Source organism: Trypanosoma rangeli (genome assembly GCF_003719475.1).
Source record: "Trypanosoma rangeli strain AM80 chromosome Unknown Tra_15.4_contig_00053, whole genome shotgun sequence".
Taxonomy (NCBI): Eukaryota; Euglenozoa; class Kinetoplastea; order Trypanosomatida; family Trypanosomatidae; genus Trypanosoma; species Trypanosoma rangeli.
Genome location: NW_021705800.1, coordinates 1 through 15,466, shown reverse-complemented (window position 1 = coordinate 15,466; position 15,466 = coordinate 1). Strand labels below are relative to the sequence as shown.

Here is a 15,466-nt window from a genome sequence, read left to right as displayed (position 1 = left end):
CATCATGTCATCCTGGGGGCAGCCTCAGTACCGCTACGTGTCAGTTGAACTCTCTCACATTGAGCATGCAGGCGGCCGTGGTGAGGCGGGACTCAGTTCTTCCGATAATCTGCATAAGTGGCAGGCCTTCGGCCTCAACACGAGCTCTATGCTTGGCCTCTCACAGGCTGCTCATCTAACGCAGAGCGCTGAGAGTGCTGGACGATCTGTGCATCATCATCACCTGGTGGTGGAAGAGGTGGCGGAAGACAATGAGGGAAGGGACGGTGGTGCCGTGAAAGGGAAAGATGAGGAGCAAATGAAGCAAAAGAATATTGAGGGAAGCTCTGGATCCTCCATTCATCGAAAGCTGTGGGAGCTCTCGTCACGTGTTGGACAGACAGCGAGGGAATCAAAGCCTCTGGCCTCTGCCCGACGGGGGCCGCAAAGTAAACAAAACAACGGCGGTAATAATGCAAAGGCTGCTGGTGATAATGGCGGCGGCGGCGGCGGCGGCGGTGTTACAACTACGGTGACGACGACGGTGGCTGTTGTGGGGAAACGTCGCAGAGGATGCGGGGAGGGGGTGGAAAAAGAAGGTGCAAGTAAGCGAAAGGCCACTTCTGGTAACAATAGAGTTTCCATGAATATGGAGGGTACTACCTCACACAAGCAAGGGGAAAAGGGACAGAAGAGCAAGAGGAAGCTAAGCGCCCGAAACTCCCATGCAGTAACCACCTCTAATCAAACGATCAAAATGCCACAGCGAAGAGGATTGTTTACAATGCCTCCTGAACCAGTGTCAAGCCCCCGTCAGGCTGAGCTTGTGGCCTTCAAGGAACTGGACAATAGTACGTCTCTCTTTGAGGATGTGCAGGAGGCACTGAAGGATCCAGATCGTATTCAGGCTCCTACACTTTTTGTAGCGTTTATCCTACATGGAGGAGAGACAGGTTTTTCCATTTCTGCAGCTACACATGGGAAGGTTCACTTTTTGCGAGGGATAAATCCCGAGGTGAGTCATTTGAAGGCACAGCTTTTCGTCCTTCGCTGGAAAGATGATGTTTTCGTTATGCCTGCTTCTGTCGCTCTGGTGTTTCTGGTGCGTGTTACAGAAGAACTTCCTGGGGTTGAAATTGTGACGTTTAATGCCCCATCGCTTCTACTTATACTACTTTCCTACAAGCAGGGAAATCTATTTACCTCATGCATCTCAGATATTCGTCTCATGTCGTGGATGCTACAGCCCTCAGCTGGTGCGGATGCATTCATCGACTATGACGTCTTGCTCCGTGCCTGTCAAAATCAACTTGGCTTTGTCACAGGGTTTGGAAGCATGGAAAATTGGACAGTGAAGGAAATGGCTTGTCATCGCGTGTATTACATGTCACCGCTTTACCGTTTACTTTATGGCCAACTTGGTACGCAGGGTCTTCTTCCGGCATTTCTTAAGCAGGAAAGGCGTATATCACTTCTCTGTGCTCTCATGAAACTTAATGGCTTCCCTGTCAAGTTGTCAGAGGTGGAGGGATTCAAGGCGCGTTGCACCGCCAGGCTAGAGGAGATCCGCCTTGCCGCCCAGAAGCTTGTCCCATCGATGCCGGATTTTAACATGCAGAACTTGGATGAGTGTAGAGTGGCGATTTACGAGGTTCTGCAACTAGGCACATACCTGACCCATACCAGGGGTGATGGGACAGATAGTTGCTCCCTTACTATCACAAAGAGTGGGAAACTTTCAACATCGGAGGAAACTTTGAAGATATTGGCGCCGCACCACGAGTTGCCTCGATTGCTGATCGCATATCGCAAAACGGCAAAACTTCTTCAGACATACACCGTTGGCATGATGGAAACCGCGTTTCCTCTCACGGGCGATGACAGTGAGTTTGCGGACAGTCGCATTGGGGAAATTGGGGGCAAGGCAGACGCTACTCATATTAAATGGGTCAAGTTGCACCCTAACTTTGTTCAGGAGGGGACGGACACGGGGCGGCTCTCATGTGTGGAGCCGAATCTACAGAACCTCCCACGTGCTAGGATAATTTCCGATGACGATAACAGTGAACCGTACGAGGCTGAAATGGCAACATTCCGTCGTTGTTTCGCCGTACCTACCGGGTTCACGCTGCTATCTGTGGATTATGAGCAGATTGAGTTACGGGTTCTAGCTCATTTGTCTGCAGATACGGCGCTTGTTGAGGCTATGACAAACGCAACGGATATTCATCGTAAGATTGCCGAGACAATTTTTCGAAAGTCACCTGCAAGTTCTGAGGAACGAACTTTAGCGAAGCGGGCTGTCTTTGGCATGCTCTACGGCGCTGGACCCCGAACCTTGGCGACGCAAATGGGTGGCTCAGTGGAGCAGGCAGTACATGTAATGTCGCTCTTCAAGACGTCCTACCCACAGATTGATCGGTACCATCGTCGTGTGATTGAACAGTGTCGTGCGGATGGCTTTGTGCGCACGATGAGTGGTCGCATCCGCTTCCTTCCTGATATTAATGACCGCGTCATGGCAAAGCGATCGTACGCCGAACGGCAGGCGTTTAACTCAGTCGTTCAAGGAAGTGCCGCAGACGTCATGAAGCTTGCCATGCTGGCCGTGGAGCGTGACGTACTGCAGTCGCACAGCGGAGACGTACGTTTGTTGGCGCAGGTGCATGACGAGATTGTCCTCTCCGTCCCCACACACAAGCTGCAAGAGGTGGTGCCACTCGTGACACGGAGCATGACACACGCTGTGTCGCTGCTCGTTCCGCTACCTGTGACAGTGAAGATTGGACAGTCTCTGGGGGAACTGGAGGACTGGACGGTGGATCATGAACTGGGCATCCGCTAGCTCACTATGACCCTGACTTTTATCTTTGTTGTAATTGTTGTTACTTGTCGGCATTTGTTTGTTGCGTGTCTTTTATATATTTTTTGTTGCACACTTTCATGGCCCACAGATCAGTATCCTCGTGAGGGGAAGAGACAGATGCTTGTTTGTTTGTTTTTACACACGCAGCAGTCCGTGTTTTTTTTTATTCCATGCATGTGTGTGTATATATATGTGTGTGAAGGCAAATGGGATGGTTGTATACCTGTTAGGTGCGTGCACTTTTTTTTTGTTTTGATGTGTCTTGACGCCGAGGCCTTTCCGCTCCTTTTTTTTTGTATCGTACCGTATGCCACCCTCAACTGTGTGCAGTGGGTACATACTTCATGACGGCCCCGTATTGAGGAATAAACGCATACACTGATGCAGGAAGGTCACACGGAGGCGGTGTCGGCGTCGGCACAGGATGTTCGTGCGTACATTATTCTTGAGAGTCACCCGCACCTTGGAACGCGACTGCGACTTGAGCAGGCACTTGGATGCGGGGTTTCCTCGGCCACGCTGGGCCACATTGTGGAACTTGCCACAAAAGATGTCCTTTCCGTGCAAAAGATTAGCATGTTACGAAGTGATATCAATGACCCTCTCATTCCCATTGATGAAAGTTCCGTTCATGCAGACTACAACAGTGCTTGTGCTCGCTTGAAAATTACGTTGTTGCGGGAAATTGGTCTGGTGCTCGTGTCGGTTTTTTTTGCTGTGACGGAGCATTCGATGCGGGAAGGAGGAACGCCGGGCCTGACAGTACAATTTGCTGTCGTATTGGTTATAGCGTCTCCCAATAACTCTGCGCGGATTCACTTTGTTTTTCCAGCTCTTCGAGACCGTCTCTTGCTGACATGTCAGGTAATCCTCGGACGCCTTCATACCCTGCCTGAGAAAGTGGAGAACCTCTTAAGCGAGTGGGCCCGCCAGCTCCCAAAGATTGTTGCCCATACAAACGGCTGGCTGAGTGCAGGTATGGTGTGGCAGAGGGGGCTTTCGTGTGGTGCTATGCAGGCCCTATTCTCGCATGCTCATTGGATTTTTAGGCATTTGGCAGGATTTCTCTCAATGGCGCTAGAGCATCATCGGTGTGTTGTGCGTTCCGATGATAATGCGTTAGTTTTGCTGTGGGTTAACACGCTAGCGCTGTTTATGCAAGATGCACAGCTTGTGATGGCGAGCCCAGTGTGTAGTAATCGCCTGGATCAACTTGTTCCCGACCTCACACTTCAAGGGACAACATGCACCATAGGTGAAATTTCCACCTTGTTGCCTTACTTTCGTCAGCCTCCTGTTATCTTAGATGTTTCCCGGCGTCTCGATGAATCTGCGCATATCTTCCCCGTGTTTACTCTTTTCCGCTTTGAGGAATACCGCTTGGCTGCCCTACGAGGCGAAAAACTGGATCGTTTTGGCGCACTGCGTCCTAAAGGGATGACGCGCCCTTTAAGTCCCCTTGTGGCTCAAATATGCGAACAAATAAACTGTGCAATGAAGTTTAATCCCGCCACGGCGTCTTTTGTTGGGTCGTCATTTGACTCCACATCATCCCTTGACTGTAGGACGGCGATGGGAATTTCATGTGGCGCTGATTTTTTTGTGGAGTCTAAAACCCCGAACAGTGGTGGTGATGATGGTGGAAACAATGGTGGAAGCAGCCTCCCTTCCACAGTGGGAAACGCACTTCTTCTTTTGACCAACTGGCGAAGACATGTGCAACTGAGAGCATTGACTCACGCCATGGCGGAACGAAATATGACGTCCTACAATTCGAGTGTGAAGCAAAGTGTGGGTGGTCAGGAGCGTACAGCACTTCCACGCAAAGGGACCAACAATATGCATGATGCGGATAGAAGGCTGCTTGAAGTCGCTGTTGCCTTTTTTTTACCCCAGTTCAGGATGCAAGAGAGGGACGTGAGCGGGATGTCATATTGAATTCCTTCGAGTGTTGGAAGTTGAGTGCTTGATTTGTCAAAACATGTCGTTTTGTTTGCTATTGCTGCTGTTGTTTGTTGTTTGTCCGCATTTACCCCTCATTTTTGTTGCTTACGGGCGTGTGTGCGTGTGACTCTTTTTTTTTTTTTTGCTTCTCTGATGCATGCGTTCTTTTGCTGCGGGCGCACTTTGTTTTCTTTTATCGTTGTCAGTGCCCGTATCTTTCCTGAGAGACTGCACTGGTCACTTCTGGTTTTTTTTTTGAAGATGAGCGTCCGTGATGAACTGGTGGGGAAGCTAACAGCAGCGCTGGCCGAGGTTCAGCGGCGCAATGTCTCATCCTCGAATATCACTCTTGATAGTAAACTGCTTGAGGCAGTCGCCGATTACATTGAACAGGGTGTGGGGGGACAGACGACCTTACAACGACTACATGGAGTTCTACTGCAGACGGCAGCAGCTTCAGAGGATGTCTTTTCTGCGGTGGAAAGAAGTGGAAGTGTTGTTGCAGGAGAGGTGGTGTCTTTGGAGGTGTCCGCAGAGGAACTGGGACGACGGCGTGCGGGGCGTCTTCTTGCGCAGGCACTGGCGTTACGGTTCAGGTAATGTTTTTTTTTGTTACGTTGTACGCACCTCTACGTCCATTTTGCCTTTTTTTTCACTGCTCTTTCTTTTACTCGCATACAGCTGCATACGCGCATATGATAAGTGAGTACCGAAAGATGTGTTTGCCAACGTAGAGAGAGAGAGAGAGGTGGGGGTAGGAGGGGGGCAGATAATGCACGTACTTGTTTTTAACACTTTGAATGGTCCTAACGCTTGGTGCTTCTTATTTTATTATTTTTTTGTCTGGCTTTACTTTAGTTAACGCGCGTAGGTGGTGACATGGGGGGAACTGCTCGCAAACACGACTGTGTGCAGTGGGCGTGGCGCGTGCTTGGTCTAGACACAAACCCCTCCTATGACAGCATTCGTGCCGCCTACTGCAGACTCGCTGTCGCAACTCACCCGGACCGCTGCACCGACCCAGGTGCAAAAGAGAAGTTCCAGTTGCTGCACACAGCCTATGAAACGGCGCTGGAGAATCACTCACAGCACAAATGCACGAAAGGGCGGGTGAAAAATGCTGAGAGGTCTGGGTTTGACTGGAGATCGGAAGTGGCCCGTGTGCGGGAGGCGTATAGCAGCATGTTTAAATATCGGCGTCGTCCTGAGGCGGCGGAGGCGCCGTCGAAGAAACATAGTTCGACTTTGTCACGCGCCGCGCCGCAGCAAACGAAGAAGTTCCGTCGCTCGAAGAAGAAAAATGCAGCGAGAGCACAAATGTGTGGGACGAATAGTGCTGCTGCGGCTACAGGGATAGCATCGATACCGCCAGTGGCACAAGAAGAGCGTCGTCTGCGAGTTATTGAGCCACGTCGTCGTCATTACTTATCTTTATCACAAAAGTTGGTATGCCGCATGGTGTCAAGAGAGGCATCACGGCGACGTGTCATAGTGCATTCTGCGCAGAAAGAACGACGGGGTATTTTATTATGTTTGAATGAGGAAAGGATTCGTCATGCCATAAAGGAGTGGGAAACTGTTTCTTGGGCCAAGATGAAGGAACAATGGGCCGAGCTGTAATGTCGTGCGGCCGCTACTCACTGAAGACAGTTGTAATGAAAATGGGCTGAGAAGGATTGTTACCTGCTCTGTAGAAAAAAAAAAAAAAGGATGTGTTTACTTTTATCTCGTTTTTGTTTTTGTAATGGACGATTGCTTTTATGTTCATACCACTTTTTCCACATCTCCGCCACCACACGCACTTTATAATATATATATATATATGTTCGGCATCTAAAATGAGGCCCATGTTATGTGCGTCTCATTTGTAGCTTTCAATTTGTGTTTGTGTGTGCCCTGGTTTAAATGATACTTGCTTTTTTGATATCGGCTGTTAGAGAGAGGGTGGACGTGTGGTGCTCCTGCCGCTACCCCAACTTCTCCCCAAGCATTGGTCCACACATACTCTGTTGTACAATACGTACATGTTGTTTAGAACGTCCCTGGTGTCACTCGTTGTTCTTGAAGAACAATGTACGAAAACAAAACAGTAAGAAGTACTGTACTCGCATACGTGGCTGCTTGGATGGAACCTGCTGTGTTGAGTATACATGAATTATACTCTCCAGTTGTTGTTGTTTTTGCTTCATACAGTTTGATTTTACTGGCTGATATTTGTGCACTGCAATTGCATGCTTTTTTTACGTGTTGTAGTTTGATTTTATTGGATGGAGTCACTGCACTGTTGTTGTTTTTTTGTTTGCGGATTTGCATTAAAACTGTGTTACGTTTTTCTCTTCCTCACTCCTCCTTGTGTGTGGAGATGTAACTCGCGAGTAATGGGCAGGATAATTCCCTGGGAATGATATGGGAGTGGGTCTTTCGCTGGCTGCATCCTCGCGGTGGCATAAGGGAGAGGGATGCACATGAAGACATTTTGACGAATGAGACTTTGAGGAAATTGCAGCTGGAGCTGAATCGCCTCGAAAAAGACATTGAAGCTATCACAGTGGCCCTCTGTCACTGTGAGGAGGCGCTGTCTTCTCTGTTACACAAAGAGGTGCGGCTGCGGGAGGAATTTGAGGAAATTGTTATGGGGATGCATGATACTGTGTCAGGGGAGTTGGAGGAAACGATCAACAACGATACAGACAGCATTGACTCTGTTCAGCAGTTACTCAAATACATCCAGCAGGATAGGGAGCGGCTACAAGATCGAGGTTATCGGCTCCATGTAAAACTGCAGTATCTGAAGGCGGAGAAAAAGACTGTTGCCGAATCAACAAACATATTGATGTCGCGTTTATTGGGCAACACAGGTGTTCAACATATGCTGTTGGCAGACAATGAAGATAACGATGATGGAGGTTGGAAGCCTGTGATTCATTCGCCTCCAGTTATGGTGCGATTAGTTGAGGAGTACAGGGATGAAGAAGGAACGGAAGATAGGAGGAGTAAACATGTACCTTGACTGGCTCTTTTCGCACGCTCCTTTTCCCGTTTTCTTCTTTTTATCTATCTATCTATCTATCTATCTATCTATCTCTCTCTCTCTGTGTGTTTCTTTTATGCTTGCCTTTTCCTTCAACTCCTTTGGAGTTGTGTTTTTTTTTTGTGTTCTTGTTGTTGTTTTTCAGCCGTGTGCGAAATATTTTGGTCTGCTGCTGCAGGTGTGGTGTGTGACGCTTGCACCCTCGGTGCCTCCTCTGTGGGCCCTATTCATCCTAAGTTTGTGGGTGTGGGTGTGGGTGCACGTGGTTTCATCCGTCATTTTGCTTCGTTTTTGACACGCGTAGTCACTCAAGGATAAAGGTGGCGTGCATATATGTCCCTAGAAGAAAGGGAGGCCAGTGATGTCAATTGCGACATGGCGGTTCGTCTTGCAGATCTCATCATCTTCCGTGACCAGGCAAGACGTCGCATCGCCGAGCTGGAGGCCACCGTAGAGGCGTTGGAGCAAACCCTGTCGGAAACCCGTAAGAGTGGGTCCATCCCGGGAGCCGGAATGCGGCGTTCACTCTCCGCACCTCTACTTGACCAGCCATTTAAGGAAGATGGTCTGCAGCTAATATGCAGTTGGAACGAGGAGCTTGTTGACACAGTGAACGAGCTGCGTGGGGCCATGCTGAAGATGGAGACCGAGGCCAAGATTCAGATTGTTTCGCTCAAGGACGAGGTGGACCGACTACGTCTGAAGAGTGATTCCCTTCGCCTCGAGAACGCTGCACTAAAGGAGCGGGTGGCGGACGACGTTTTGCGGCAACGACAAACAAATCGCGTAGAGATGGCGTTTGAAAAAGCCAAAATTGCTTCCAGAGTCCGTGCGGCAGGGTTACGCCGCCTGGAGTGTATGGAAGCCGTGTTGATGGAGACCCATGATGATCTCTATTTTGTTCAACGGTTTGACGCAGCAAGACTCCCTGTTCGCGATGTGACGTTCGTGATTCACGTGGTGGCGAATGGATCATCTCCACCGTTGAGTGGAGAGGAATTTACGATGACTATTTACCAGAATATTTTGTTGGAGGCTGCCAAGGAATATAACGGATTCCACGTCTGTAGCTCAAAGCATATCGAGGTTTTTGCCTTCTATGGTGCCACAGCCGCCCTTCACTTCTCAAATGAGTGCCACATTAAGGTGACAAATCTCACATGGCCGACACGCACCATCGATATTCCGTTTTTCGCCCCTGTTATTGATAACGGAGAGTTGCTTTACAGCGGTCCTCGCATGCATACGTGCATGTATACATGTAATCCCGGGTCAGAAACGGACCCTATCAATGGCCGGTCCGTGTACTACGGGCAGGAAGTCAGAGACGTCATAACCGCAGCGTTGCAAGACGCTCCGCTTGGTGAAATGGTGGCAAACAAGGCATGGGCAATAATGATTTGCAAGGAAACAGACATTGTGAATGACGTTCACGATGGTGTATCGTTAGACATAAGCCATATACGTTCCAAATTGGGCGCTGGATGGAGTATTGTGGCGTTGGAACATGCTGCAGGAGATCTGTTTTGTTCTATTCTCCCCAAATCACTTGAACGCCGCCGCGGACTACCGCCGTATTACCTTAACCCTTCCCCACGATTTCCACGCTCCATTATTGATGTGGATGTTTTGCGTTCGGAACTTATTGCCTCCATGAAAGGTTTATCACGTTCTAGTCTGAGTGGCATACAACAGCAGCAGCAAACACAACAGATGCTCCAATCACAATTACAGCCACAATCACATCAGCAGCAGCAGCATGAGGGTTGGGTCGATGGTATCTATCGTCACAGGCAACGTGGAGCTGAAAAGGGAGAGACTCATTGCGCTGATATCCTTTCACTTTATTTGCTACGGCAGGAGAAGAAAAGCATCATACACCTCTACAAGAAACTGGAAGCAGTTGCCGCCTTTCACGAACAGATGGCGATGGAAGCAGAGGATTGGTATTTTGCCCGAATCCAACGCATTGATTCAAGTGAAACATTGTACGTGTGCACTGTTGATATCGGGAGTGATGACTCCTGGCGAGCGATTACTAAGGCTTCCATGAATTTGGAAGAACACTACCGTCTGCGGGATCAACTGGCGTTGTCTGTACGTATAAAGGGGAGGAATAATTCGGGTGTTCATGTGAATGGCAACAATGTGGACGTTTTCACCTTTGCCTTTCGACGTCCAGAACATGTTCTGCGTTTTACCGCCCAGCTGTACGCCGTGGTGAGCCAGAACTGCGAATTACTCTCTAAATCAAACCTGTGTCTTATGAGGGCCGGTGTCACGGTGGGGCAGCTGCGTGCCATGAACAGCACACAAGCCGCTACTACGTCCATCGATTGTGGGGTGGCTCCCATGTTACGTTGCCGCGGTAAAGCAGTGGTTCGTTCTGGTATTTTGTGCGATGTGGCAAACAGTGGGGAAATTCTCGTTGTTTCAGATGTCATTCAGGCCTTCTACGCGACGAAGTCGAACCTTGTGAATATGGAGTACAATGTGTTGCGCGAGGGTGGTCGATTCCTTGGATCATGCACCGTGCTGGTGGACGTGTACTCGATTCTACCCAAGTCGTACGCGTTCAGGCGGAAGTTATGTAAATCTGGGGGAGAAGAGTCTGTTAGAGAAGAGTTGAAATATCCACGTCGCTCTGTCAAGGCGGCCCTGCAGCTTAGCGAACGTGTCATGGCCCGCGAAGAAGTGGCGCAACTTTTATTGCAACAACAGCAACTCATGGAGAGGGCAGAAGCGGCAAGGATGGCTGCAGAAGACGGTGCCTGGTGTCTCACCGCTCACCAGAACCTCCGTTTGCCATGGCCTGTCTTGAAGAAATTCAGCGTTGCACACCCGACAGCGGAGTTGGGCTTCTTTTTTTGTGATGCAGCAGATATGCCTGCACTTTCTGGTGCGATCTCAGATGAAGTATACAAGGATATTGTGGCCCAGTACAATCACGTTGTGAAGGAGGCGCTGTTGGCCTACGATGGGTTCATTGCCAAGACAGATTCTGTCACTGCATATATTGTGATTTTCAACGATCCTCAGCGTGCTTTGGAAGCAGCGCTGCAAATCCAACGCAGGCTTTTAACACTGAACTGGCCACAGAAACTAATGACATTGGAGGCCACGCTTTTTGTACGAAGTTTGAAGACAGGTATTGTGTTATTTAATGGAGTCCGTGCAAGGATGGTGATACATGTGTCTAACGATTATCAATGCAACAGAAAATCTCATGGAGAAGATGGCGTTTTAGTGGACGTGTTCGGCCCGGCTATGGAGACAGTTATGGAAGTCGCTTCTTATGCATGCGGTGGTGAAATCCTCTTGACACCAGGTGCTATGTCTGGTATGGTGGCAACCTTGCATGGTTCATTGCTTATGCTGCAAGTTGCCATGCAGATGGCGAAAACGCAGCCATTGAGTAAAATGACACTTGTATCGTGTGTGCCACGGCAGGTATGGGAGCGTCTCGATCTCTTTATCCCTCCCACACCTAATTTGGAGAATATACGGCGGGAATTTAATTCCAAGTCGAAGCATGCGAAGAGGGTGAATAAAAAAACAATGTGGTGGCAAGAAGAAAACAATTCTCGGTGGCCTCTTCCACATTCCCGTCAGGTCGGATGTGGAAAGAGACAAACTGCATTACGCAGTTTTATTCCTGCTTCTTTTCAGGCCTCTTGGGAAGATGTTGCCCTCTGCTTTCGGCGGGAGTTATCCGCCGCCCTTGACTTGGGCGTGTTTCGTGAGGGCTTTCTGGCTGCCACCAGCGATTTGCTCATGGGCCTGAGTAACGCCTTTCGGGCGCTAGAAGATGGATTTTCCAAGGTGCAACCAGTCCCCCAGCAAGCACCTACGACACCGACAGCTGCAGAAAAACGCGTTGACATTACATCCAGTGACTTTGGAACTCGCACGTCCGGTATGAGCGTGACCCTTCGCTCTAACACAGATTTGAACAAGAAATCACATTGTAGCAGTATCGGTACCCCATTAATGCCCTTGCCAGTCTCGCTTGACCCCTACAAGAATGCGCTGCATATTTTGGATAGCACATTGAGGGGAGCCTTGCATCGGATGAGCCGCGCATTGGGCGTAGGTGGCGGCGTGCATTCAATGCCTCAGTCGAATTCCGTAAAGGGGTCTACATCACTAGTCAGTCATGGCAGTGCGGGGTTCCGCAAGCCACTGAAGCCCATCCAGAATATCCGCTAGTCAATGTAAAAAAAGAAAACACACAAAAGGAAGAAGAAAAAAAAATGATGCATCGTCAACGAGAGTATCGCTTCTTTTATTCATTTTGGGAACGCGACGCCTTGTTTCTGATGCTTTTTTTTTCTTCATTTATACGTGCCTTTTTTTCTGAATGGGTACGGGGAAAAAAGGGGGGCACTGCAATGGTGTGCGAGGTTCCTTTGACTTCTTGTTTTTGCTTCTCTGATACATCATTATTTTGTTGTGATGTCTTCCACTGTCTTTTTTGCCGCCGTGTTCTTTAATATCACATGCATTCCAAGGAAGCTACCGAAAAGGGAAGGAAAATATATAGAGTTCATACAAATTGCGTAGTAAGGATGAGGAAAGAAACACCAACGGAAGTCTCCCATCGAAACTGCGCCCATGGCATCTCGTCTGCCAAGGCCTCTTCGCTTCTTCAAGTGGAACGTGAGATGACGGGGAGCACTAGTGATAACTCACATCAAAGTGGTAGTGGTACCCACCGCTATGGAGGCAGCGGTAATAGTAGTAGCGGCAGTAGTGATCGTAGTAGTCTCGAGGATTCAGATGTCAATGTAGTGGCTGCAGCTCGCGACGGAGGCAGGTCATTATTTTCTAGAATCAATGCTTGCATTATGTCGTTGTTTGCCATAATTCGTTACTTCTTTATGCTCCTATTTTTTGGAAATACTACCGCCAGGGTCACACAGGACCGTGACTCCCATGCCGCGTTTAAAAAAGATGACGATTTCCCACACGAGGGCCGGAAGGGCAATGAGCAATGCGGTTGGACAACACCCAAAGGTTTTAAATTATCCACACCACGATTTCGATTTGACTCTGCGACCGCTGCAGAAAGTGAAAGCAATTATTCTGTGTCCTCTACTCGAACCAGTGATGCAGCGCAGCGTCGATTTCAGGCCAATTGGATCATTCGTCAATCGTTAAAAACGGAGAGGATTGAAGGTATGCAGAGGACTCTCCGTGTACATGCCTGTACTTGGAACGTGGACCGGCAACCGCCACCCACCAGGAACAATGGGTTTTATGAGTGGCTGTTAGGGAGGCAATTGATGGAAAAACTAACTGCGTATCATGCTTCAGGTGACGACGATAATACCAAGCCTCGTTTTCCGATTGCCGAGTTTCCTGATGTTGTGATTGTCACTCTACAAGAAGTAGAAATGGGTGGAATTGTTCTCGTACGGGAATACACCGAAACGGGAGTCATGTGGGTCGAGGCCATCGTAGATGCCTTAAATAAAATTAGTGAGCATCGAGTATGGTACAGGAGGGTGAAGTTGTTGCAGCTTGTGGGACTTGTGCTAATTGTTGCGGTGCGCTGTAAGCATATTAATTACGTCTCAAATGTTCGTGCCTCGCTCACAAGAACAGGTGCAATGAAAGGTGTGTGGGGAAACAAGGGATCTCTCGGTATTCGGGCCACAATATACGGTAAAAGGTTTCTTTTCATTGCCGCACATTTCGTAGCACACAAACATAATGAGCGTGCCCGTACCCTTAATTATCATGCCTCGCTGAAGGAGCTATGCTTTCAGTTGCCAGCAGATGTGGATGATGAAATGGATGTGTTCCAGACTTTTAGCGCTGCAAGCGATTTTAGTATGGGGCAAGATTCTGTTGAGAGCCGTTCCAGGTTGTCTCCTCTCCTTCGAAAGCTTCGTCTCTCCTCATCCACATTGTTGGAGAGAGAAGTGCTGGATAAGTATGACTATGTATTATTTCTTGGTGACTTAAATTCCCGTCTGCATGGTGTCAAAGGCAACGACATTCGTCGCCTTGTCCGGAAAGGCGAGTTCGATCGACTTATCTGTTACGACGAGATACGGCAGGGAATGATCAGTGGCGATACCTTTGATGGCTTTCAAGAGGCCCTCATAGCGTTTCCTCCTACGTACAAATTTGACCACGAGACTGATTTGTATGACACAAGTAGAAAGAAGCGTGATCCTGCATGGTGTGATCGCATTCTCTTCCGCGTCTGCCTTCCCTGTGAGGAATCTGACGACATCTACGACAGTGATACTGAGGATGATAATGGTGATAGTGATCAATGGGCTGCCGTTAAGACACAAACCAGAAGATCGATTGACCCCTTGCACAGGTCTTTTTCACATGACGGCCCAAGATTAACGCGCTCCTTGTCTGAGTTTACGCTTTCCAAAGTTGGCGTGCATGAACCGCTTCTCACACAATCTGATGATGTCACTTTACTCCAATTATCTCCCTATTCTCTGAGCAGCAAAAGTACGGTGTCGTTGCTTGGAAAATCAGATTCCGCGCTGTCAAATGTGAATGTGCGGAACTGTTACCCAGAGGTTACGTCAAAGCTGAAGACGCAAGCTCTGACGACCTCCTCTCCGACGCAAACTGGAATTTTTTGCGGTGAGACACATTCTTTGGCAACGTTTCTTTCTGCACGGCGATCGACATGCATAGACAAAAGTTTTATGGTTTTCCCAATGATTCCGAATAGTATGCATGTTATCGACTATCATCATATTCAGGCACTGCGACAATCCGATCATCGGCCCGTTTGTGCACAATTCGATGTGTCTGTCCTCTCACTTCGGAAGGATTTGGTGGATAATGTGCTGAAAAAAGTGCAGGAAACGCTTACCATGGAGGAGCCAAACCTCTTTCAGGATTCATGATGAAAAGAGTCGTCTTTTTGCCCCTATTGTTGTGTTGTTGGTAACACGGTTTCCCCCACCTCATCATTTTTTTTTCTTACGTGCTGGAGGCGCATGCAGTGGTGGTGTGGAATTCGTTTTTGTCTACTTTCTGAGGTGTGCGTGGATAAATGGTATGTTCATTCCCCTTACACTCTTGACATATTCCCATTAGTTTCATTTCTTTCCAGTGTGCATTTTATACGTTTTTTTTTAGATTTTGATGTTGTTTTTTAGTGTTCCTTTGTGTGGGCTCACCAAGCATGTGAAAGAACACCCCCCCATCCACACACACACACACCCCTGTAAGGGGGGGGGGAAATGTGGTTCAACGTACAATAATAACACTGACGATAATGTGGGACGCATTACTAAGAAGGCAACTTCTTTCCAGTGTAAATCCATTTTGGAGTTAGCCAGCTCTGGGGATCTTTTTTTTTTGTGTGTGTGTTCGTTTGCACGTGACGCAGGTTCTGTTGTGCCACGATAACTTCTGTAGGGTTGGTCATCTCTCTTCTTGTGTAGCCGCACAGCTGCCACACTCTGGAGCTGTGGTGGTGACGCTTGACGACCCATGTTTGGCACTACTTTTCCACCTGCGGAGACTGACTCCCTCCCCTGAAACCCGGCAGTACGGCAACAGGAGTTACCATGTTTGTTTGTTTTTTGTGTTGGGTTTCGCGTTGGTTGTTATTATTATGCTGGTTGTAATTTTTTGTGTTTTTGGTGTCTGGTGGTTGG

General features: G+C 48.6%; 7 protein-coding genes across 7 annotated transcripts, besides 5 other annotated features; all 7 read left to right on the top strand.

Moving 5' to 3' along the window:
• Positions 1-4: 4 nt before the first annotated feature.
• On the top strand, positions 5-2,824 carry TraAM80_02359 (DNA polymerase I-like protein A; the record flags this gene model as incomplete). Its single annotated transcript, XM_029379364.1, has 1 exon — positions 5-2,824. The coding sequence occupies one exon, from the start codon at positions 5-7 to the stop codon at positions 2,822-2,824; it is 2,820 nt and encodes a 939-aa protein (XP_029240695.1).
• A 402-nt stretch (positions 2,825-3,226) lies between these two features.
• TraAM80_02358 (uncharacterized protein) lies at positions 3,227-4,783 on the top strand (the record flags this gene model as incomplete). The annotated part of the gene is made up of 1 exon (XM_029379363.1): positions 3,227-4,783. The coding sequence occupies one exon, from the start codon at positions 3,227-3,229 to the stop codon at positions 4,781-4,783; it is 1,557 nt and encodes a 518-aa protein (XP_029240694.1).
• Positions 4,784-4,834: 51 nt separating this feature from the next.
• Positions 4,835-4,868: a sequence feature (A-rich).
• Positions 4,869-5,050: 182 nt separating this feature from the next.
• TraAM80_02357 (uncharacterized protein) lies at positions 5,051-5,389 on the top strand (the record flags this gene model as incomplete). Its single annotated transcript, XM_029379362.1, has 1 exon — positions 5,051-5,389. The coding sequence occupies one exon, from the start codon at positions 5,051-5,053 to the stop codon at positions 5,387-5,389; it is 339 nt and encodes a 112-aa protein (XP_029240693.1).
• Positions 5,390-5,668: 279 nt separating this feature from the next.
• On the top strand, positions 5,669-6,409 carry TraAM80_02356 (chaperone DnaJ protein; the record flags this gene model as incomplete). The annotated part of the gene is made up of 1 exon (XM_029379361.1): positions 5,669-6,409. The coding sequence occupies one exon, from the start codon at positions 5,669-5,671 to the stop codon at positions 6,407-6,409; it is 741 nt and encodes a 246-aa protein (XP_029240692.1).
• Positions 6,410-6,593: 184 nt separating this feature from the next.
• Positions 6,594-6,613: a microsatellite.
• A 577-nt stretch (positions 6,614-7,190) lies between these two features.
• TraAM80_02355 (uncharacterized protein) lies at positions 7,191-7,799 on the top strand (the record flags this gene model as incomplete). Its single annotated transcript, XM_029379360.1, has 1 exon — positions 7,191-7,799. One exon carries the CDS (start codon positions 7,191-7,193, stop codon positions 7,797-7,799), a length of 609 nt encoding a protein of 202 aa, XP_029240691.1.
• Positions 7,800-7,840: 41 nt separating this feature from the next.
• Positions 7,841-7,873: a microsatellite.
• A 54-nt stretch (positions 7,874-7,927) lies between these two features.
• Positions 7,928-7,962: a sequence feature (A-rich).
• A 191-nt stretch (positions 7,963-8,153) lies between these two features.
• TraAM80_02354 (uncharacterized protein) lies at positions 8,154-12,029 on the top strand (the record flags this gene model as incomplete). The annotated part of the gene is made up of 1 exon (XM_029379359.1): positions 8,154-12,029. One exon carries the CDS (start codon positions 8,154-8,156, stop codon positions 12,027-12,029), a length of 3,876 nt encoding a protein of 1,291 aa, XP_029240690.1.
• Positions 12,030-12,036: 7 nt separating this feature from the next.
• Positions 12,037-12,074: a microsatellite.
• A 314-nt stretch (positions 12,075-12,388) lies between these two features.
• TraAM80_02353 (inositol 5-phosphatase-like protein) lies at positions 12,389-14,707 on the top strand (the record flags this gene model as incomplete). Its single annotated transcript, XM_029379358.1, has 1 exon — positions 12,389-14,707. The coding sequence occupies one exon, from the start codon at positions 12,389-12,391 to the stop codon at positions 14,705-14,707; it is 2,319 nt and encodes a 772-aa protein (XP_029240689.1).
• Positions 14,708-15,466: the final 759 nt, after the last annotated feature.